This window comes from Macaca thibetana, chromosome 2 (assembly GCF_024542745.1).
Source record: "Macaca thibetana thibetana isolate TM-01 chromosome 2, ASM2454274v1, whole genome shotgun sequence".
Taxonomy (NCBI): domain Eukaryota; kingdom Metazoa; phylum Chordata; class Mammalia; order Primates; family Cercopithecidae; genus Macaca; species Macaca thibetana.
The window spans coordinates 1,356,031-1,379,670 of NC_065579.1; the positions used below are offsets into that span (position 1 = coordinate 1,356,031).

The 23,640-nt window shown below is 44.4% G+C and overlaps 1 protein-coding gene across 5 annotated transcripts in view; it reads right to left on the reverse strand.

The window, feature by feature from the left end:
* PCYT1A (phosphate cytidylyltransferase 1A, choline) overlaps window positions 1-23,640 on the reverse strand; it is a 44,752-nt gene continuing 21,112 nt past the window's right edge. For all 5 annotated transcript variants that reach the window (XM_050779192.1, XM_050779193.1, XM_050779195.1 and 2 more), the window contains exons 3-9: window positions 20,943-21,042; window positions 12,922-13,038; window positions 12,066-12,217; window positions 8,764-8,842; window positions 8,147-8,289; window positions 5,386-5,574; window positions 1-4,729 (exon numbers count right to left, since the gene is read on the reverse strand). In XM_050779192.1, coding sequence (XP_050635149.1) covers window positions 4,523-4,729; window positions 5,386-5,574; window positions 8,147-8,289; window positions 8,764-8,842; window positions 12,066-12,217; window positions 12,922-13,038; window positions 20,943-21,042 — 987 coding nt within the window. In that variant the 3' untranslated portion in view covers window positions 1-4,522. The remainder of the gene's footprint in view (window positions 4,730-5,385; window positions 5,575-8,146; window positions 8,290-8,763; window positions 8,843-12,065; window positions 12,218-12,921; window positions 13,039-20,942; window positions 21,043-23,640) is intronic.

The window sequence follows — 23,640 nt, forward strand, 5'->3', positions numbered from 1 at the left end:
AGGTAAAACCACATTGCCTTTATTTGGCTAAAGAACAAAATCCAAAATAACTCAGAACAAACTAATAACAGACAGGAAAATTAGAGACTGAACCCCACTTGAGGAAAACTTCCTCGCGACTCACACTGGTGATGGGACGAACGTTCACGACGAAGCCAGCAGCCCTTTCCAAGACTCTCTTGTCTTTTAGGGATCCTCAATACAAAACAACCCAACTAATCCAGGATATGTTCAAAACAGTCAGTTTTCCCCTCAAAAGGCAGGAAGGCCCACTTCAAACCTCCAGGAACACAACCCGCGCCATCCCAGTGTTAAACTTGGTGCTTCCGTTTTCTGCCTCAATCCGAGTGCTAACATAAAATCCTGGCAGACAACAATCTTTCTTCTTCAAGAAAATTAACATTTAATGGTATAATCCCAAGAACATGTTCTACTTATTTACTTGGAAAAATAGAAGCTAGGGACCACTCTTTATCCCATGGCAGTCTATTCTATGAGAGAAAACAAGAACAATCATTGTCATGACTTTGAAAAATAGAACCTTTAAAAATACTTATATTGGTAAGTTTAAAAAAATACCACCAGTTAAAAACATTGGCTCTACCATTAACCCGATGTTAATGGGGGGCTTCCTTTTTCTACCTGTATTGGTTCAACTTCTGGTGAGACTGTGTGCTGATAGAAAATCTAGAAGCTATGGCTTTTAGGGAATTAAAGAAAAGCAGCAAAATATAATTGATTTGGAAAGATTTTGGATAAGTGATCTGGAGCAGGATTAAAAAGGCAAAGAGCTCTTGAAAATAGCTACCCATAGTCAAGATAATCCAGGAAGGGAGAACGATGCCCTGTGAACCACTGTGGAAAGAACATCTAGAGATGGTCTGACCAGCTGTGCAGCCTCCAAAAAAACCACCATCACTCAGGTGCAGCCTAAGGAGTTACCGGCGATCAGAAAGTGTCAAAAGTTTTCTCAACCTCCCTCATGTTTTTTCTCTTCTTCAGGATTTTCAACCTCCTCACATCCCTTTCTCACCCAAGCCTCAGCAAAATAATGGTCTTTGGCTCTAGCTATCAGCAATAGCTGCAACAGCACAAATGATCCCTTTCTAGTCCTCTAAAGTTTCAACCTCCATTCTTCAGTGCTTCTGAGTCTAGCATAAGAGCAAGCTTTCTGTCCAGGCCCCTGGAAGGCAGTGGCTGCGCTGGCACCTCCTCAGCTCTGGTTGCAGGGCTCTGGCCTTCTTACGTCTCACACACAGAGGCTCTACTCTAAGGCCAGCATTTCTGGCTCCGTCATCTTGGCCACACTTGGCCCATCCATGTTGGCTGCTTTCTTGTACGGGAATCAGGGAAACGGCTCCATAGCCTCAAACATTAATATCTGAAGATTTAGATCCCAGGCATTGTTGTGGTGTACACACCTCTAACCTCATTTAATTAGGCACAGATGACCAAATTATGCAACATTCCAACAGCTTCCTCTGTCTACCCATGCTTGTCCAGCACCTAAGACCACATTTACCCCAAAGTATCTAATATGCCACACCATAAAAGACTTCAGCTTCAGTCAAACAAACAGCTTCAGAAAAAACGATTAGACTGAGGTGGTAGAAACTCACCAAAAGGGGAAAGGGAGTTTCCCAAGAACATGTACGTTTGCTGGCCCTAGCAGTCTCAGAGGTCTGTCAGCCTGCAGGTCCGTTCCAAGCCCAGGGCATGCCAAAAGCAGCCCACTGAGAGCAGAGGAAAAGGGCCAAACATCTGGGACCCAGACTATGTATGTAGGAGGTGTGGCTCCCGTGGGGAGGGAGGAAAACCACGTTCTGGGCATCTCTCGGTCTATCCAAACACACTTGCGTAATGTGCACTCGGAGGAACCACGTCGATGGGCTTCAGAAGAGGCTTCACTGCCTCTCCACCCCAGGGAGAGTCAGTCAGACGGAAGCAGGCAGAATTCCCAGAGCGCGAAGGCTGGCGCAGATAAGATGAGACTATATAACGCTGGGGAACACGGGAAAACACTAACTTCAACTGTTTCAAAGACAGGACTCCAGGCCAAAGCCTGTATGACCAGTTTTGACAGTAAGAACTGCGCTTCAAGAGAAGAGTTAGAAATGTCATTTTCATAGGCGATCAGGATAACAAGAGGCTTCATTCTCCCTCTCCTCTGTGACGCTCTAACTTTCTGGGTGATCCAAGTATTTTTATTTATTTATTTTTATTATTTCTTTTTATTTCTGTGTGTGTGGTTTTGTTTTGTTTTGTTTTGGAGACAGAGTCTCACTCTGTTACACAGGCTGGAGGGCAGTGGCACCATCTTGGCTCACTGCAACCTCCGCCTCCGTTCAAGGGATTCTCCTGCCTCAGCCTTCCAAGTAGCTGGGATTACAGGTGCGCACTACCACGCCTGGCTAATTTTTGTATTTTTAGTAGAGACGGGGTTTCACCATGTTGGTCAGGCTGGTCTCAACCTCTTGGCCTCAAGTGATCCACCAGCCTCAGCCTCCCAAACTGCTGGGATGACAGGCGTGAGCCACCGCGCCTGGCCTGGGCGATCCAAGTTTTAAGAACCTAGATAGTCCTGCTGTGCAGGCAATGATTCCAGCCTCTGACCCTCAGGTGGAAGAACAGGTGTTACCAGAAAGTGTTTAAGGGGTGGACTAGGAGATGCTCACAGTCCTAGCGGAGAGGCAAGAAAAGAGGAAATGTGGTTTTCTTAGCTGAAAACACTAAAACTCCACCCCCACAAGGGGTATTTATGAGTGACAGGGGGTGGGGCCTGGACAGAAGCCATTTTCCCCTGAATCTAGCCACAGGATTACTGATGGCTGATGATCTGCTAGGCCATGTAGCTAAGTAGCTAAGGAGACAGGAGGCCAGGGCTTTGAAAGTTAGATCATGCTCAACAGCAGGTGTTAGGCGTGAGGGCAGGTGTTAGGCGTGAGGGCAGGTGTTAGGCGTTGGGGCAGGTGTTGGGCGTGAGGGCAGGTGTTGGGCGTGAGGGCAGGTGTTAGGCGTTGGGGCAGGTGTTGGGCGTGAGGGCAGGTGTTGGGCGTTGGGGCAGGTGTTGGGCGTTGGGGCAGGTGTTAGGCGTGTGCGCAGGTGTTAGGCGTGAGGGCAGGTGTTAGGCGTGAGCACAGGTGTTAGGTGTTAGCATCCTTCGATTGGAATGTTGAATCCCCCCAGGCAAGCTAACATGGAGATGGCACCACAACCACCAGGCGTGTGTGAGAAGTGGGGAGAAAAGGAGAAAACCTACCACATCTTGTCCCGTGAGGGCATGCTCTGTGGCTTGCTGGAGGGCGGTGGAGGGAGGTCCCTGCCAGCCGCGGCTCTCCGAGGAAAAGAAAGACTCTGTGGAGCTCTGGTTCCAGTGAAGAATGTTCTTAAGAGGGACAGAGGTCAAGATGATGAGGCTGTTGCTTCAGAAAGGAAGGTGTTTCCTATGCTTTTGCTTCTACATTCTGTGCAAATCTCTCTATTCAATATGGCTATTACCAAAAGGGATTGACATCAAGTTCCAACGGCAGACATTTACAAAGTATCCTCTGTAAAAGCCTAGGTAACGTTAATAACATTCAAATAGGAGTAGCAGGGCCAGGCCCTCCTCCCAGTAGGAAACGAATCTCAACTGACTTGGCATAGGATTGAGTATTGTCCCGCTCCTCTCCTCATCCTCGTAACCCGAAAAGCGTTCCTTCCTTTGAAGGTAGATGGCAGGAAAGAGACTCACAAAGGCTCCCAGAGAACCGGGTCACAGAATTTCTGAGAAGATGAACACAGCAGACACAGAATTTCTGAGAAGATGAACACAGCAGAAACACTGCAGCTGACGCCATGCTTCCGTCCCCGTCAGTGTCTTCATGGCCCCCATTGGGTCCAGTAAGAAACTCCTCAGAGAGTGAGACAAGTTAGGCTCAGATCTCCTTCCTACAGCCACAATGACACTGGTGACAGCAGTACGTTGAGGGGATTTGTGACTGTAACTTGGCTGTTAGCTTTTCCTGAAGGAAATCAAAATTAAGATATTTCTCCACAGATTACCCATCAGCATGGCTCATTTCGTGAAGGGCTTGGCAAGCCACTTCGCTTCAGAACGGAAGGCAAATGCTATAGTGTACTGGGAAGGAAAGGCCTCTGCGTATTACACTACCTCCTTCTTCTGCCCACTCCTCGGGCAAAAAATTAGTTCTACATTTGAAAGACTAATTTTAAAAAAACGTAATAAAAATGACGATTTCCCTGTTGAGATCACGTGAACACAAACAGTGAAACAAAGCCCTCGGGGAGGGTAAATGGGTGCAGAGCAGGCTTCTAAGGTGCAGCCCCTCCTTCGTGTGGGCGAGTGACGTCACTTGGAGGACAGGCTGTTCTGGTTCCCCCAGTCCAGGGTCCTCTTGCCCCAGTTGTCTTTCCTTTGTAGCTGTCCTTAGGTTTAGTGTTGGGGTCACAGTCTGGAATTCAACAGAGAGCTTCGAAGGTCATGGGACAGAGGGAGAGGAGAGGAAAGGAGGGAGGAAAATTAGTCTTCTTCATCCTCACTGATATCATAGGCTGCAGCCTTGTGCCTGGGGAGATTTGCTGGGGAACAAGGTGGGGAAGTCTTGCCAGAGAAGGGCCATCGAAAAGAGGGGGAGGGGGAGCGCTCGCGAGTGGGGCTGCTGCTGGGGCTCTGCTTTGGACTGATGGCCTGCAGCATCCGGCCCTTCCCCTCTTTCAGCATGTGTTTCTGGAGAGACCGAAAGGAAGAGTTAGAAGCAATACCGCGGATCCCACTGAACCGTCACTGAAGCATCTGGGACTAGGGCAGTCTATGCTGTACTACTGATTTAACGGTTCTCACCTGCTATCATTACCCGGGAAATTCCCCATTCTTCCCGAATAATCTGTTCTAGGATTATTCTAATCCATCCAAACACCTTCACAGACAGATCCTTCCTGATATCTAACCTAGGACTCACTTGCTCAATCTTTTATTTGGCTGAAAAGACTGCTACTCCTCAAAGATAGAATTCCCACCTTACCTGGGGTTCATGCTGCAGCTACTTGGAGTGGAGGCTGCTTTCTTTTTATTATTCTTTATTCTTTCCTTTCCTTCTATCTAAAATCATACCACAAATAAAAGCTGGGCAAGGCGTTTTGCTTCTCTTGTCACCAGATTTCAAGGTTGATAGAGAGCTGGCAAAATTATCTAGGAGAATGTGTAACCTCTTTCTGTAAAGATTTCAAAAACCTTGCTGGGGACAGTTGAAAGACAGTTCTGCCCAGATAAGGGGACTAGACTAGATCACTCCTTAATTGTCGACGTCCCTTTGTGCTCGATGATTCTGTAATTCTTTCCACAACATGGGAGCTCCCTACACTGTCCAGTGGGGAAGAACATACCAGCGCTCCTTCCGGACCAAACATTTCCAGAAAACTTCCAATGAATTCTCGGGACTTCTCCTCCCACTTCTGAATGAGGTCAATGCTTTTTTCCTCCACCTTCTGAACAAATTCTTTGGACTTTTCCTCCACGTCTTTCACTTTCTTCTTTACTTTGTCAACCCTCTCCTGCAAGTGGTATTTCTTCTCCTAGATAAAGAAACAACTATTTTGAGAAATAATGCTATGCCCAACTTCTCTACCATAAGAGAACAAAAAAACATGGCTCAAGCACTCAACTGACACTGTTTTCAGTCTAGAATACTGCTTTGCTTTAATCTACCCCACATGTCATTAGCATAATAACAGATAAGATATGCTGTGGATGCACACACAAAATAGTAATGCTAATATTGTGGGCATTTGGGAATAAACTAAAAATATAGGCTATACCCAGTCACAGGCAGGTAGCCAAATAACGTCAGAGTTTTAAAGATAAAACATAAACTTGGAACATAAACATGCCCAGCATGACCCAAACCTCATTCCAGAGGGAGATACAGAGGCAGCTAAAGATCCCTGCACAACACTGCCGAGAATAACGAATCACGATGGATCGAGGGAGATAGAGGCAGCTAAAGATCCCTGCACAGCACTGCCGAGAATAACGCATCACAATGGATCGAGGGAGATAGAGGCAGCTAAAGATCCCTGCACAGCACTGCCGAGAATAACGAATCACGATGGATCGAGGGAGATACAGAAGCAGCTAAAGATCCCTGCACAGCACTGCCGAGAATAACGCATCACGATGGATCGAGGGAGATACAGAGGCAGCTAAAGATCCCTGCACAGCACTGCCGAGAATAACGCATCACGATGGATCGAGGGAGAAAACACTGATCTTCCGCTTCATCCGCTCATCGAACTGCGTCTCCCCTGTCGCTGGCTGACTCTATTATTTTAATGAGCTGTGTTTCCGCTTTTGCTGCTTTCGTGTTTTAAGGTCCATTTACTCATCTGCGAAATGCGGACACTCGTTGGCCCTACCGACTTTGCTAAAGAAAAGGAAAACGGTATAAACCCTGTGGCGGAGGGGAGGGGAGTCTTTAGTCAAATGAAAAGTATCCTTGGCCAGGCACAGTGGCTCATGCCTGTAATACCAGCACTTTGGGAAGCCAAGGTGGGAGGACTGCTTGAGGCCAGGAACTCGAAAGCAGCCTAGACAACATAGCAAGACCTCATCTCTACTAAAAATAAAAATATAAAAAATTAGCTGGGTATGGTGGCCTGTGCCCATAGTCCCAGCTACTCAGGACGCTGAGATGGGAGGATCACTTGAGCCCGGAGGTCAAGGCTGCAGTAAGCCAAGATTGCGCCACTGTACTCTGGCCTGGGTGACTGAGTGTTACTCTATCTCAAAAAAAGAAAAAGTGCTCTCATAATTTCCAGATCATAAAGAGGAAAGGGAATATGTTTAGAATTTTTAAACACCTGATTTTTATGGGAAAAAATAAAGCTATAGTAAATAAATTAACAAGAGCTAGTGTTTGTCTGCCTAGATAAATCATATTTAGATGTAATCATTTTATCCATTCTCATAGCACAATTCACAGAGATGGGAGCAGGTGGGGGAGCATGGTTAAACTGATTATGTAGGAGACATTAAAGTTAGCAGCTTTCTTCTTTTTAAATTAATTTTATCGAGGTCTAATTTACATACAAAATGTATGGTGTCGGATAGATACGGTAGCTCATGCCTGTAATCCCAGCGCTTTGGGAGGCCAAGGAGGGCCGATCGCTTGAGGCCAGGAGTTCAAGACCAGCCTGGGAAACATGGCGAAACCCCATCTCTGCTAAAAAAAAAATACAAAAATTAGCCAGGCGTGGTGGCACAAGCCTGTAATCACTGCTATTCAGGAGGCTAAGGCACCAGAATCACTTGAACCCAGGAGACAGAGGCCACACCGAGCCGAGATCATGCCACTGCACTCCAGCCTGGGCAACAGAGCAAGACCCTGTCTCAAAAAGAAAGAAATACTACATATATATGTAGTGTGTGTATATATATATATACTGCAGTATATATATAACTGTTTACAAAAACAATGAATATATCTATACTACATACATATATATACACTACATACATATATATATGAGTTTTTTTGTTTGCCTGTTTGTTTAGAGATGGGGGTCTCACTATGCTGCCTCCAGACTGGTCTCAAACTCCTGGCCTCAAGCAGTCCTCCCGCCTCAGCCTCCCAAAGTACTGGGATTACAGGCATGAACCACCAAGCCCAGTAAAATATACAGAGTTTCTAAAAGGCAATAGTAAGCTAAGATAAACTTAAGCTTTCATCAATCAAAATTTAAAACTCAGGTCTATGCGGGGAAGTGGTGTGTCGTGTGTCACTGTCCACACGGGGACAGGGTTCATAGGCTTAAGGAGGTTTCCAAAAGATCATCCAACCAAAAAAGAAAAAGGAAGTTTAAGAGACACAGTTTTCAATTTATTAACAGAAATACTGTACTATCTAAATTACTCTTTCTTATTTATTTTGTTGGCTGTATGGCTTTATACCAATGTGTTGGTACTAGACCGTTAACGGCAGAAACTGTTTCATTCTTTTTGTAAACAGTTAACATAGTGGTAATTCATTCACTGAACTTTTGGGAGTGATCATTAGAGCTAACTGCAAAGCCAGTTCAGCTAAGATGGAGTGAGAGGCAATACGTATCCCACAGAGTCAGGGAAGTCTGGGGTGCGGTTGGAACTCACGTTGATGAAGCTGACATTGAGCTCCTTTGCCGTGTAGCCCCTCTGCAGGTTCCGCCTCGCATACACATCATAGTCCCGCACAATTCGGGTGATGATGTCTGACGTGGAGATACCTTCTGTCCTCTGTGTTGGAGCAAACATGCCTGACTCAGAAACACATACAGACAAACACTGTGAGGTTCTGGTTAGCTCAGGTATTAAGACTAAATGGAAACTGGGGGCAACGTTCCTTTCCTTTCCTCAAAAAGCAGAATCTGTTATTACTAAATGAAACGGAGAGATACTGATATACAGAAGGAAGACTGAATGAAAGTCCAGAGGTAAGGCAAAGAAGAGTTACATAGCCCTAATATTACGAAAAATATGACAAAGCGTTTCCTGAAATTAAGAGAGATACCAAAAGTAGATGTTTATACCAAGAATTGATGGATGTCATGAACTGATGATGAAGAATTGATGAATGCTATGCTCATCTTTACCTTTTATCCAAAATGTGGCCTGAAAGAGGATGTTGAATTTCTAATGTACACATTTTCCTCTGTAAAGTAGCAACACGGCTGAACATCTACAGCTGCCCTGAGATCCCCTAAAGTGAGGAAGCACATCAGGTCACTCACCTGCCTCCTTGATGTGCTTATAAACATCATCACTTCCAGCAGATGAATAAGGGATATCATCATGGGCTACAAAATCAATCTGAAAATAAGGAAACATCATTAAAACCCACGATAACTGCCATTCAGAAAGACCCAGTCAATGTTCTTAGGCCCAGAAAAAGGACAATAAGCAGAGGTCAGGCTACAATCTATTCACAAACCACCCAACCTAATGATTTATGGAGCATAAATAGAAAGTTAGCCAGCTGCTTTTCTCGCTGTTTCTCCTAGTCTACTAGAACCGTTACCCTCACTCTGGACACCAGTCATCTTGCTGTGGTCAACAGGGCCAGAGGGTTTGCTGGTGAACCAGTTAGTGGGTGGAGCCTAGGAAAGAAGGAAATCTCCCTGTCCTGGGTCTGGAAGGATTTGGTCAAATAAGGGTTTCTAAAAGTATGAGAAAGGCCGGGCGCGGTGGCTCACACCTGTAATCCCAGCACTTTGGGAGGCCAAGGCAGGCAGATTACGAGGTCAGGAGTTTAAGACCATCCTGGCTAACACAGTGAAACCCCATCTCTACTAAAAATACAAAAAAATAAGCCAGGCATGGGGACCGGCGACTGTAATCCCAGCTACTTGGGAGGCTGAGGCAGAATTGCTTGAACCCGGAAGGTAGAGGCTACAGTGAGCTGAGACCGCACCACTGCACTCCAGCCTGGGTGACAGAGCAAGACTGTCTCCAAAAAAAAAAAAATATGAGAAAGAGGTTACTTCTTTCCTAACTGGTTTCTCTCAGTCCGTGAGAAAAGAGGGAATATAAAAATAGCAACCACCAGCCCTATGACTGGAATACATACATCTATACTCCTGAGAAATACAAACCCAAAGCCATAAAAGACATTTTATCCTCAGGATCTATCATTTTACTACCTTTTTTTGTTGTTGTTGTTGAGACCAAGTATCGCTCTGTCACCCAGGCTGGAGTGCAACGGCATGATCTCGGCTCACTGCAACCTCTGCCTCCTGGATTCAAGTAATTCTCCTGCCTCAGCCTCCCGAGTAGCTGGGACTACAGGTGCATGTCACCACGCCAGGATAATCTTTGTATTTTTAGTACAGATGGGGTTTCACCATGTTGGCCAGGCTGGTCATGAACTCCTGACCTCAAGTGATCTACCTGACTCGGCCTCCCAAAGTGCTGGGATTACAGGCGTGAGCCACCACGCCCGGCCATTTTACTACTATGAATATCCTTTGCAAGAGCAAGAAGAGACGAATGACACTGGGGATCAATAACGTTGTTCAGAGACATGCTAAACTTCACTTACTCCTTCCTGAATGGGCCACCAGCCTTTTGCTGATAATTACTAAGATCACTCTACCAACCTCCAGAGACCACTGTAGTGTGAAGCATGTTCACTGGGACTATGTCAGAGACCCTCAGCTAGCATCTCAATTACTCATGAACAACTTGTCAGGGATCCATAGGCACAAAGTAAAGAACAGGAGGCCGAAGGCCAGGCACGGTTGCTCACGCCTGTAATTCCAGCACTTTGGGGGGCTGAGGCAGGCGGATCACGAAGTCAGGAGATTGAGACCATCCTGGCTAACATGGTGAAACCCCGTCTCTACTAAAAATACAAAAAAATTAGCCGGGCGTGGTGGTGGCGCCTGTAATCCCAGCTACTTGGGAGGCTGAAGCAAGAGAATCGCCTGAAACTGGGAGGTGGAGGTTGCAGTGAGTCAAGATCGCGCCACTGCACTGCAGCCTGGGCAACAGAGCGAGACTCCATCTCAAAAAAAAAAAAAAAAAGAATGGGAAAGCAAAACTTAGAGTTGAGTATATACTGTTAACAAAGAGAAAAGCAGAGTTAGAAATTCCTCTAACCAGCCGGGTGCTGTGGCTCACGCCTGTAATCCCAGCACTTTGGGAAGCTGAGGTGGGTGGATCACAAGGTCAGGCGATCAAAACCACAGTGAAACCCTGTCTCTACTAAAAAATACAAAAAACTAGCCGGGCGAGGTGGTGGGCGCCTGTAGTCCCAGCTACTCGGGAGGCTGAGGCAGGAGAAAGGCGTGAACCTGGGAGGTGGAGCTTGCAGTGAGCCGAGATCGCGCCACGGCATTCCAGCCTGGGCGACAGAGCGAGACTCCGTCTCAAAAAAAAAAAAAAACAAACAAACAAACAGAAATTCCTCTAACCTCATACTTCTGTGTGGGCCTGCGGGCTATGATGCTGAGAATAAGCTTGCTTACCACTTTTGGAGCCACTGGCTGCTAAGTGTTGATGTAGAAAAGTCAGAGAATTATAGAAGATCTGTCCCAATCCTCAATAGTTACAGTAAATATCCCCTCTTCAGGCCTACCCATATATTGCTTTAGAAGCCCTTTGGCTGCCTTTATTCTTTCTGCCTCACTCAACAATTTACCTACAACATTCCACACGCCCCTGTAGAGAACTGACAACATGCTTGCTGTTTCCTCAGGCGTGGGGACCTCTAACCTGGCCTAATCAATCCTTCTCATCTTTTATACCCACCTTTTGCAGGAAACCTGTGGCTTTTTTTAAAAAGTAGAGACAGGGTCTCGTTATGTTGCCCAGGCTGGTCTCGAACTCCTGGGCTCAAGCGATCCTCCCACATTGGTCTCCCAAAGTGCTGGGATTACAGGCATGAGCCACTGCACCTGGCTGAAATCTGTTACTTTAATGTGGGAGAATTAAAAGGAGGTAAGGGGTTGATAATAACTTACTGAGAAACAGTAAGAAATATCCTTGGTTTCTGATTCCACCCAATTTCTAGCCTAAGACCAAAGCCCTGAAATGAAACTTAAGCCAAGAAAAGTCTATGTTAATCCGTCTTGTTTCCTGGTAATGTGACCGTCTTCAGAGTTCGCCTGGGGCTATGGATATTCTCAGGAGACTGGCACGTTCTAAGGGTAGACATGCCTGTGGTGTGGGGTGAAAAGTCTCGTAACTGACAAGTTCAATTCCCAGCTCTGCCAATGGTGTAACTTGGAGCAGGTTATTTGGTTTCTCTAGGACTTGTTACTCACATGTAAAGTGGAAATGATAACCACACCACAGGATTGTTGTGGGGAGAAAATGGAATAGAATGGATGTAAAAGTGCTTGCAAACCATCCAACCCCATATAAACGTCAGGGATGACTATTATCACTAGTAATATCACTGTCATCTCCTATGAAACTTATATATGAGGTAGAAGTCAAACAGAGCTAGTGGAAAACCAGCCTGCGTGCCAGCAGTCGTGAGAGTTGAGGGGATTCTGGAACAAGGAAGGGAAATATGTGTCCAGTTTCTTACCCGGTGTTCGGCCAGGAACTCAGGTGTCAGGGTCCAGGGCGCATTCCTCACCACCTCATCCACATAACGGCAGTGCTGGACTGCGTCATAGCGCTCGTTCTCATTCATCACCGTGAAGCCTTTGAAGTTGTGTGTGAGCTCATCGCTGCAAACTGAGTTCACCACATCATAAACTGTGGGTCGGAGTCCTCTTTGCTTAGCCACTCCTCAGCCACTGACCTCTCCCATCTTCTCCCACTGCTTAGGACTGCAACCATCTTCCCCAACTGAAGAAAAGTCTTCTAAAGGCAGTTGAACCTGGGTAACAACGCTTCTCCTAATGCAGCGTATACCTTCAGGAGCAACACTCACTAAATAGTATGTTCATACTCTGGAGAAGAGACGGCACAACAGGTGACCAAGATCTTCGACTCTGAAATCAACCTGCTGTGCATGTCTGTATCAATTAAGTCCTTAAACATGTGTTCCTATTTTATTCACACTGGACTGGACCACATGACATTTCCTTGGCAGACTTTTGTATTCCAGTTGATTCAAAGTAATAAAGTGAAATCTAAAGCAAATGTTTTTTAACTGGGCAACAGAAGTCATTGTTGCTCCTGTGACTGGCAGAAACTCGGCTACAAACAGTGAGATAAATGTCAGACGTCACAGTCAATGAGCTTGAAGCTCCTCTCTCCAGGTTTAGGTTGCTGGTACCTCATATATTTCATGTTTTAGAGAGGCTGTACTACATCCTTCACTTAAAAACGGAAATAAGAGCCGGTGTACTCAGGTTATAAAGACAGAAGAGAAATACAGACTCTACTATCATCTTTTTCTGCACTGCACCTGAAGTCATCAAATGTTTTCTTACCTCCCACAATGAGGTACGTATTAGGGAAAAGGTTCTTTGCTTGCATCAGAGCTCGGGCATGACCAGAGTGAAATAAGTCAAATATTCCATCGGCATAAACTCTCACAGGTCGCTCACCTAAATCCAAATGAAAGAATAGATCACAAAAATACTTTTTTTTTTTTTTTTTTGAGACCAAGTCTTACTCTGTTGCCCAGGCTGGAGTACAGTGGCATGATCTCGGCTCACTGCACCTTCCACCTCCTGGATTCAAGTGGTTCTCCTGCCTCAGCCTCCCAAGTAGCTAGGACTACAGGTGCATGTCATCATGTCTGGCTATTTTTGTGTTTTTAGCAGAGATGGGGTTTTTCCTTGTTGGCCAGGCTGGTCTCGAACTCCTGGTCTCAAATGATCTGCCAGCCTCAGCCTCCCAAAGTGCTGGGATTACAGGTGTGAGCCACCGCGCCCTGCCCCATTGCATACTCCTTTCTTTAGATGTTCTCTGGGTATTCACCCTAATTTGGGGGTAGGTTGGGTTATGAAAAATAACTTGACTATAAACACCTTTTCATTTTTGAGACAGGGTCTCACTCTGTTATCCAGGCTGGAGTGCAGTGGTACAATCAGAGCTCACTGCAGCCTTGACCTCCTGGGCTCAAGTGATCCTCCCAACTCAGCCTCCGAAGTAGATGGGACCACAGATGCACACCACCATGCCAGCTAATTTTTTTTTATTATTATTTTTTGTAGAGACCATGTTGCCCAGGCTGGTCTTGAACTTCTGGACTCAAGCAATCCCACCTTGGCCTCCCAAAATGCTGGGATTACAGGTGTGAGCCACCATACTCAGCCTATAAAGAGATTTTTAACATCATCATCTGCACGAACTGCCTCTGGTAGCCTGGTTGTACCAAACTTGTCAGGCACAACTAATAAGAGAGCTGTCAACTTAGAAGCCAGGAAATGATTTCCTGGGGAACAAGGCTAATTCCAAAGCCAAATAAACATTAAAAACGAGATCAGCATAATGGTTCGTCATGCTTTAAATAATAAATATAAGGAGTCCATGTAACTTATCCCTTTATGTGAATAAAGGAAGAGCTATTTTACTGCAGCAGAAAATAACAGTAGGAGCATTTACATCATTTGGGAAAGACAGGTCAAAGTGTCATCAGATACACTGTGCTGAGGCTGAGAATCAGATACACTGAGGCTGAGGGTCCGATACACTGAGGCTGAGGGTCAGGTACACTGAGGCTGAGGGTCCGATACACTGAGGCTGAGGGTCAGGTACACTGAGGCTGAGGGTCAGGTACACTGAGGCTGAGGGTCCGATACACTGAGGCTGAGGGTCAGGTACACTGAGGCTGAGGGTCAGGTACACTGAGGCTGAGGGTCAGGTACACTAAGGCTGAGGGTCAGGTACACTGAGGCTGAGGGTCAGGTACATCTCCTTCCTCTCTTCAGGGCAATGAAACAAGGAGAAGAGAATTGGTTCTCAGGAGGTTTATGAAGTTTTGTTTTCAAAAACTTTATTGATAAACAAGTAGATTTTAAACCAAGAAATAATACACTGCTGAAAGGAGTATCAGCAACTTCCAAGAGGGGCAATTAGGTCGTATCTATCAAAAGACAAACGACAAATGCTTATAGCTTTGGCCCAGCCATTCTAATTCTGGGAATTCTCTCACAGTAAATACAGACGTTATTCATTGCAGTACAGTTTATAGGAAATGACCTACATTTCAATGGAAGATTGAATATAGCATAATACACCCACTAAAAGGTGGGAGGATATATAAACAATTTACTTAGCTATTCACAGAAATGGGTAATATTGGTGGCCTGTTATAGAGACACCAGGTGGCTGTGAGACAGGTCTTGAGAGGAAGATATTTTACTTTATGCCCTTTTTGTACTTTATGGATATTAAACTGTGGGAATATATTGATTTCATTTGATGTGATTTTTTGAAACAGGGTCTGGCTCTGTCACCCAGGCTGGAGTGCAGTGGCATGGTCTCAGCTCACTGAAACCTCCACCTCCCAGGCTCAAATGATCCTCCCACCGCAGCCACCTAAGTAGCTGGGACTACAGGTACACACCACCATGCCCGGCTAATTTTTATATTTTTTGTAGAGATGGGGTTTCACATGTTGCCCAAGCTAGCTGTATTTTATGTATTTATTTATTTACTTATTTATTTGAGATGGAGTCTTGCTCTGTCACCCAAGCTGGAGGGTGGTGACATGATCTAGGCTCATGCAACCTCTGCCTCCCAGGTTCAAGTTATTCTCCTGCCTCAGCCTCCCAAGTCACTGGGATTACAGGCGAAAGCCACCATGCCGGGATAATTTTTGTATTTTTATATTCGTATCCCATGTTAGCCAAGCTGGTCTCAATCTCCTGACCTCAAGTGATCCGCCTGCCTTGACCTCCCAAAGTGCTGGGATTACAGGCGTGAGCTACCGCGCCCAGCCCAGGCTGGTTGTATTGATGTTATAATACAGGAAATAAAAATTTTACATTAAATATACCAATCCAATGGAAAACTAAGAATTAATTTAACGGATTTAAGAGTCAGAAGGGTCATAGCTCAAGCTTTCCAATCAGCTTTCTTCCTCTGTAACCTTAACTTCCTTATGCCTCAGTTTTCTCATCTATGAGAGAAAGCAGGCCGGGTACAGGAGCTCACACCTGTAATTCCAGCACCTTGGGAGACCAGGGCAGGAGGACTGCTTGAGCCCAGGAGTTTGAGATCAGCCTGGGCAACACAGTGAAACCCTATCTCTATTAAAATTATTTTTTACTGCCACCATGTGTCAACTAAAAAAAAGAAGAAAAAAATTATTTTTAAAAAGATAATTTTTAATAAGACAAAGCAAAATAAAACAAAATCTGAGCATATAATCCCCCTTCTATATCCCAGAAGTCACTGCATTGGCTCTATGCCTATTAAAAAATAATACATTAAAAAGATTTTTGGGCCGAGCATGGTGGCTCACGCCTGTAATCCCAGCACTTTGGGAGGCCGAGGCAGGCAGATCACCTGAGGTCAGCAGTTGAGGCCAGCCTGGCCAATATGGTGAAACCCTGTGTCTACTAAAAATACAAAAATTAGCTGGGCATGGTGGTGGGCGCCTGTAATCCCAGCTACTCGGGAGGCTGAGGCGGGAGAATCTCTTGAACCCGGGAGGCGGAGGTTCCAGTGAGCTGAGATTGCGCTACTGCACTCCAGCCTGGGAGACAGAGGGAGACTCTGTCTCAAAATTAAAAAAAAAAAAAAAAATTTTTTTTTGAAGTATCCCAGAAGTCATGTCCATGAAGTAACTAACATACCTCCATTTTTCCTAAACAAGTCCAGAGGGGCTACAGTCTCACACTATTTGATCCTGAAACACAAGGGATAGAATATGCAAATTAAGACTATTTTGTTGTTTCTTTGCTACTAGACAGCATAGAGCAGGGAAATTTTCTCATTGCCTGGATGGCGGCAATAGCACAGAAGGCTGTTGATCAAGTGGCTGCTTGCAGCACAGCTAATCATCCTAGGTTAGGCCAAGTAGATCACTGAACCTTTTCTCAGACCAATCCCAGATGCTCCTCTTGCTCTCTCCAGTGCTTCCCCAGCCTACCAACGTCTCAACTGGCCACCATTCCATCCCGCCTTTGGCAAACCCAGGCTGACATATTAACCAAACGGCCAGAAGGGGTCACTGTTGAACTAGTCTGGGAAGAAAGTTAGCGTTAGCCATTCTTTTACCAAGTGGCTATTGGCCAGGATAACCACACCCCTGATTTAATGTATATTATAGTACATATAATCATATTTATATAAATTATATCCTTTTAATATAATGTTTAATGTTTCTATTATATAATGTAATATAATACATATTTGATATCATTTATATATTATGCATATATTTTATATATATATATTTTTATATATATATATATTTTTTGAGATGGAGTCTCACTCTGTCGCCTAGGCTAGAGTGCAGTGGCGTGACCTCGGCTCACTGCAGCCTCCGCCTCCCAGGTTCAAGTGATTCTCCTGTCTCAGCCTCCTCAATAGCTGGGATTACAGGCATGTGCCACCACGCCCAGTTAATTTTTTGCATTTTTAGTAGAGAGGGGGTTTCACTGTGTTAGCCAGGATGGTCTCGATCTCCTGACCTTGTGATCCACCCACCTCAGCCTCCCAAAGTGCTGGGATTACAGGTGTGAGCCACCACACCCGGCATATATGTGTGTGTGTGTGTGTGTGTGTGTGTGTGTATATGTATATGTATATGCATGTATGTTTTTTTTTTTTTTTTTTAAGATAGGGTCTCTGTCACCCAGGCTGAAGTGTGGTGGTGCAATCATGGCTTGTTGTAGTCTAGACCTCCTGGGCTCAAACGATCCTCTCACCTCAGACTCCTGAGTAGCTGGGACTATAGATGCACACTACCACACTTGGCTAATTTTTAAATTTTTTGTAGAGATGGATCTCATTGTATTGCCCAGGCTGGTCTTAAGGATAGGTCTTGAGGATAGGTCTTCCTATCCTCAAGCAATCCTTCTGCCTTGGCCTCCCAAAGTGCTGGGATTATTGTCTTGAGCCACCACACTCAACCTCTGTATACTATTAACAGCAACTCCCTTTCATGCTCAAAACTGTCCTGATTTGGATGATAAATTATATGGTTTATATGGATCATGAATTATACTATACGCTGCACCACTGGTGACTAAGTAACCATATGTCCTCCTTTAGGCAGAAGAAACCTGGGTTCCAATTAATGATCTCTTTGGATGTATTTATTCTCCCAAATACCTACCACTGAAACATTCTGTTCCTAACAGATTTCCATTGCCCTTCACACTCTCCCTTTTCCTTCCTTTCTCTGAGTTAAACATATTGCTGATTTTTTTCATCTTCCAAAAGATTCCCAGAGCTGACCTTCTTGTCTCTCAAATCATATTTGTTTTTCTCTAAGTGGAGAATCTTCTCCTAGATTATACAACCTCCCTCGTAAAAACGTGGGGAGCAGGAGGGAGGTGTGGAGACTTCCCTAGAGCATGTGCATTCTTCATTGCTTTATTCCTTGTCCTGCACTGACATAAATGCAGTTAGCTGCTTGGTGATTTAACATACAACAGTCAGACAAAATGAGATCTAAGAGAAAACCCAGAGTTCAAATTAAGCTGGCAAATTTATAGGCTAATTTGTGGCAGTTTGTTCCACCAAAAATACAATTACTTTGCTGAAGGCCTTCTATTCTAATGCTTACAAGGAGTAGCACCATTTCAGGGTGAGGTTTTAGCTGCAATTCTATCCCACTAATTATCTGTTTTACTGTAGGGGAGCCTTCACTTCTTAGTTACTATGGACTATAACTGCTTTATGTACATAATGAAGAAACTATAAAGTTGATAATCTTGAAAACGACTTATTTGTAAAATTTTATAATTCTAAAATTAAAAAGTTATACTAGTCAGGACTTGTTAATTATAAGCTTTAAAACTTGGAAACAGGCCCGGCACGGTGGCTCACTCCTGTAGTCCCAGCGACTCGGGAGGCTGAGACTCAAGAACTGCTTGAACCCAGAAGGGAAAGGCTGCAGTGAGCTGAGATCACGCCGCCGCACTACAACCTGGTTGACAGAGCAAGACTCTGTCTCAACAACAAAACAAAACAAAACAAAAGACCAACTTGGAAACAGTACACATATTTTCAAATTTTATGTACCACAAATGATATACGGACAAATTAGCAACAAACTGGGTAATGCAACCCATCGGATCAAATCTAAATGAATAGCTGATTGTAAATGTGTATCATTAGAGAGTATGTAAGAAGTTCTTGCTTTCAACAGCCTCTACTATCTCATCTGAATGGGAACCCTGAACTATCTTCTGGCGTTTTGAAATGAGACCTGGCTACCATTACACTCTGATTCATAGTCTCTGGTTTTCCTTGTCATTTTACCCTGCCTCCAGGAGCCTACCTATTACCCAAATAAAGGAAGCCAAACTCAAAAATCTTATCATGGAATCAGAGGGTTGTGATCAATATGAACTATATCTAAACATTTTTTCAAAAAGAAAGGATTCTCTGGAATTAGCCTCCTTTTTGTTGAGGACCCAAAACCCACAATACGTATACCCAAGATAAGGCCAAGGGGTAAGTGCTAAAATTCCCAGTATTGGCCGGGCGCGGTGGCTCACGCCTGTAATCCCAGCACTTTGGGAGGCTGAGATGGGTGGATCACAAGGTCAAGAGTTCCAGACCAGCCTGGCCAATATGGTGAAACCCCATCTCTACTAAAAATACAAAAATTAGCTGGGTGGGGTGGCGGGCACTTGTAATCCCAGCTACTCGGGAGGCTGAGGCAGAAGAATCGCTTGAACCCGGGAGGCAGAGGTTGCAGTGAGCCAAGATTGCGCCACTGCACACCAGCCTGGGCAACAGAGTGAGACTCTGCCTCAAAAGAAAAAAAAATCCCGGTATGACACTGTACATCACTTCTATTTGTTTTTCTGTTTGTTTTGAGACAGGGTCTCACTCTGTCACCCAGGCTGGAGTGCAGTGGGTTCACGTAATTCTCGTGCCTCAGCCTCCCGAGTAGCTGGGACTACAGGGGCCTGCCACCACGCCTGGCTAACTTTTGTATTTTGAGTAGAGACAGGGTTTCACCATGTTGGCCAGGCTGGTCTCAAACTCCTGTCCTCAAGTGATGATCCGCCCGCCTCGGTCTCCCAAAGTGCTGGGATTACAAGTGTGAACCACCACTCCTGGCCCACTTCTATTTGTATTTCACTGTTCTTTAGTTACAACAGAAAGCAAACATACCAATACAATTAAGAAGTAACCACAAATATACTAAATGCACAGATTTGTGGCTATAACTCCCTCTTATTCCCTGGTGTCTGCCTGAGTCTTAGTTCAGCCCTATATTTACAGGGTAGAAAGAACACTTAGTATAGTAATCAGAGTGAAAAAGGATTGGAAAAAAAAGGAGAATGGGGGAATTTACAGAGAAGAAAGAATATTTGCTGTAAGACTCTGTATTCATAACAAATGCTCTTGGAAGTTTATTTTTTTATTTTTTTTTTTTTTTTTGAGACGGAGTCTCGCTGTGTCTCCCAGGCTGGAGTGCAGTGGCCTGATCTCGGCTCACTGCAAGCTCCGCCTCCCGGGATCACGCCATTCTCCCGCCTCAGCCTCCCAAGTAGCTGGGACTACAGGCGCCCGCCACCACGCCCGGCTAGTTTTTTGTATTTTTAGTAGAGACGGGGTTTCACCATGTCAGCCAGGATAGTCTCGATCTCCTGACCTCGTGATCCACCCGCCTCGGCCTCCCAAAGTGCTGGGATTACAGGCTTGAGCCACCGCGCCCGGCCGGAAGTTTATTTTTACAGTGATCTCTAAAACCAATTGCCCCACATAAGAAAAGCATCTTGAATATATGTTAGTAATTTATGTGGTCAAAAACTGCTAATTAATGATGTAAATTAAGCATACAAATAAAGAGCAAGGGCTTTGAAAATAATAAAGTATTTTTTAGAACCTGGAAAATTATAATATCAGTAAAAATAAAATTAAGTGATGAGCATCTCCCAACCTGGGATATTTTTGTTCTCTATCAATCGGCAGCATCATAGCCAGCTGACAGAGCGTAGAGAGGTGGTGGGGAATTCTGAAGGCTATGAAGAATGTGACAGCCTGACATATGATTTGGACTTTATAGAAACAGATAAGATCATAACTCAGCTCAGGCTAATATAATATCGTATTGTTTCTGCTTTACTATACCTCATACCTACAACAACAGCCCAGGAAACAGGTGTATAATAATAAGAAAAAAATGAAAGTTTATGGAGTAGAGTTACCCTTCTAAATGGAACATCAAGGCAGGTGGGAAGAACCCCTTCACCGCTGGTCTTTACAAGCAATCGGAGGGAAGTATGTAGAAAGCAGGTGTGTATTTGATAAACACAATGGAATGCTAAAAACAACAGTAAAACAACAAATTAGGTAGGTATTTACTTACAAGGAGTTCCTCTGCTGGCTTCCTCCATAGTTACCCTGACATAGGGCTTACTAAAGTCAACTTCAATTTCATCAGAAAAAGGAGCTGGTTTCCGTAAGCCCTTAAGAGAAGGAAAGTGAAGGAAAAGAAAGTTCAACTCAATGGCATACACTATAATACTAAAAAAAAAAGGCAGCTTTAAAGACAAATCAGTTATTCAATATGATGTGATTAAAATTCTTCCTAAAACATTGTAACATAAGAAAGAAGGAAAAAATGGTATTCCAAACTGACAAATGAAAGTTGCAACCTTTTACAAAATGGGTAAATTATGGCATGAAAAATAAATGTCTTGCTGGTGACTTCAGGTTCAGACTGAGCAATCTGGCTGGGAATCCAAGCACAGTCCCAACTAACTGGGTCCAGAATGATGGCTCCTCTGCAGCAAGGCAAAACAGCCACCCCTATATCATGTGACAAATTGCCAAGGTTCCTAAGTGCATTTTCTTCGTTTTCTTTTTTTTTTTTTTTGAGACAGTCTCGCTCTGTTGCCCAGGCTGGAGTGCAGGAGCATGATCTCGGCTCACTGCAACCTCTGCCTCCCGGGTTCAAGTGATTCTCCTGCCTCAGCCTCCCGAGTAGCTGAGATTACAGGTACCCGCCACCATGCCCAGCTAATTTTTGTATTTTTAGTAGAGACAAGGTTTCGCCATATTGGCCAGGCTGGTCTTGAACTCCTGAGCTCAAGTGATCCGCCCACCTTGGCCCTCCCACAGTACTGGGATTACAGGCGTGAGCCACTGTGCCTGACCCATAAGTGCATTTTCATACCACTTCCACTAGGAGACTGGGAAGGCAAACAGCTCCTGGGTGCTTTGGGAGGCTGAGGTAGGTAGATCATGGGGTCAGGAGTTCGAGACCAGCCTGACCAACATGGCGAAACCCTGCCTCTACTAAAAATACAAAAATTAGCTGGGCGCCGTGGTGGGCGCCTGTGGTCCCAGCTACTCCGGAGGCTGAAGCAGGAGAATTCCTTGATCCTGGGAGGTGGAGGCTGCAGTGAGCCGAGATCACGCCACTGCACTCCAGCCTGGGCGACAGAGCAAAACTCCATCTCAAAAAAAAAAAAAGGTATTTTACGTATCTTATCTTTCACAACTGTTTCTTCAGTGTTTCTCACATTCTGTGTCTGTTCCCAGGTAGAAGACAAATACAGCTGTCCTTCCTGGCTGGGGTTTGTGCTGAACCCGTTTCTCCTAAGTATAGGGAGTGAAACTAACACTGTGCCGCTATAATAAACCAGCAAAATATTTTTTTCTAGAGTTGTTTCCAGCTAGAAAAGGTAGTATTTTTTAAAACACTGTTATTCACAAAGAACAGTGTCTCTAGAAGCTGAGGTTTATAAAAGTAGGACTAAATATGTCTATGTTCTCCTAAAATACATCTCGTTCATTTTAACCTCAAGGGAACCCCACAGTATTGCTTTCAAGCCTTAAGACTATCTGGTAGTGAGGTATAAATGAAAGAGCATGAGGTTAGAACTTGAAAAATTTAGATTAAATCCCAACTCTATCATTTAATAGCTGTGAAATCACAGCAAGTTTCTAAAGCTTTTGTTTCATCTTCCACAAAATAGAAAACAATACCTGCCCTACAAGTTTACTATGAGGATTAAACAAAGTAGCATCTGCAAAGTAATTAGCACAATGTATCACAAAAGCAGGCACTCAACAAATTTGTCACTAGCTCATTTCCTCTTGTATCCTATAGAACACAGATTTCAGCATGCTAACAAGATTAACCTCTATTAATCTAAGAGGTTAGCTTCTAAAATGCTATATAAACTTTCCAAATGTATGCAGCTAAAAGTTATAATGGCAATCAACAGTCCCCAAATTATGAATTGTCCCTGAATGCAATATTGCTTCCATAACAACTTTTTCCAGGCTATATTCACACACATTATTTCACTATTCCTCAAAATTTCAGTGAAAACGAGAGATTCCAGCATCCACACTAACAGGAAAATGGACATAATTCAAATAATATGAGACTAGAATTTGATATTGTTGTCCCATTACACTTTTTACTTTCTAAGGATTCTTTTTTTTTTTGCTTTTTTTTTTTGAGACAGAGTCTCACTGTCACCCAGGCTGAAGTACAGTGGCACAATCTCGGCTCACTGCAACCTCTGCCTCCCGAGTTCAAGCCATTCTCCTGCCTCAGCCTCCTGAGTAGCTGGGATTACAGGCATGCGCCACCACACCCCACTAATTTTTTTTGTATTTTTAGTAGAGACGGGATTTCACCATGTTGGCTACGCTGGTCTCAAACTCCTGACCTCGTGATCTGCCCTCCCTGGCCTCCCAAAGTGCTAAGATTACAGGCATGAGTCACTTGCGCCCAGCCTGATATATATTAAGATAAGCTAAATGTCTTACGTTTTATAAATACTTTTGTGATCCTTTTGATTGAACCTTTAGAAACATCTGTATCAATAAATGATTTATACTTATAGACAAAATAGCCATAAAGTTTTTCCTTCTTAACTCTTGTCTCTTTTCTATCCATTTCATCCTGACCCGCCAACCCAGGTATCTAATACTTGGTGATCCTTCCTATTCCTTTCTTTATTTGCAAGAAAAGTGCTTTTCTAAAGCTAAAGAGCTCAGCTAGGTGTGGTGGTCCACGCCTGTCACCTCAGCACAGGGAGGCAGAG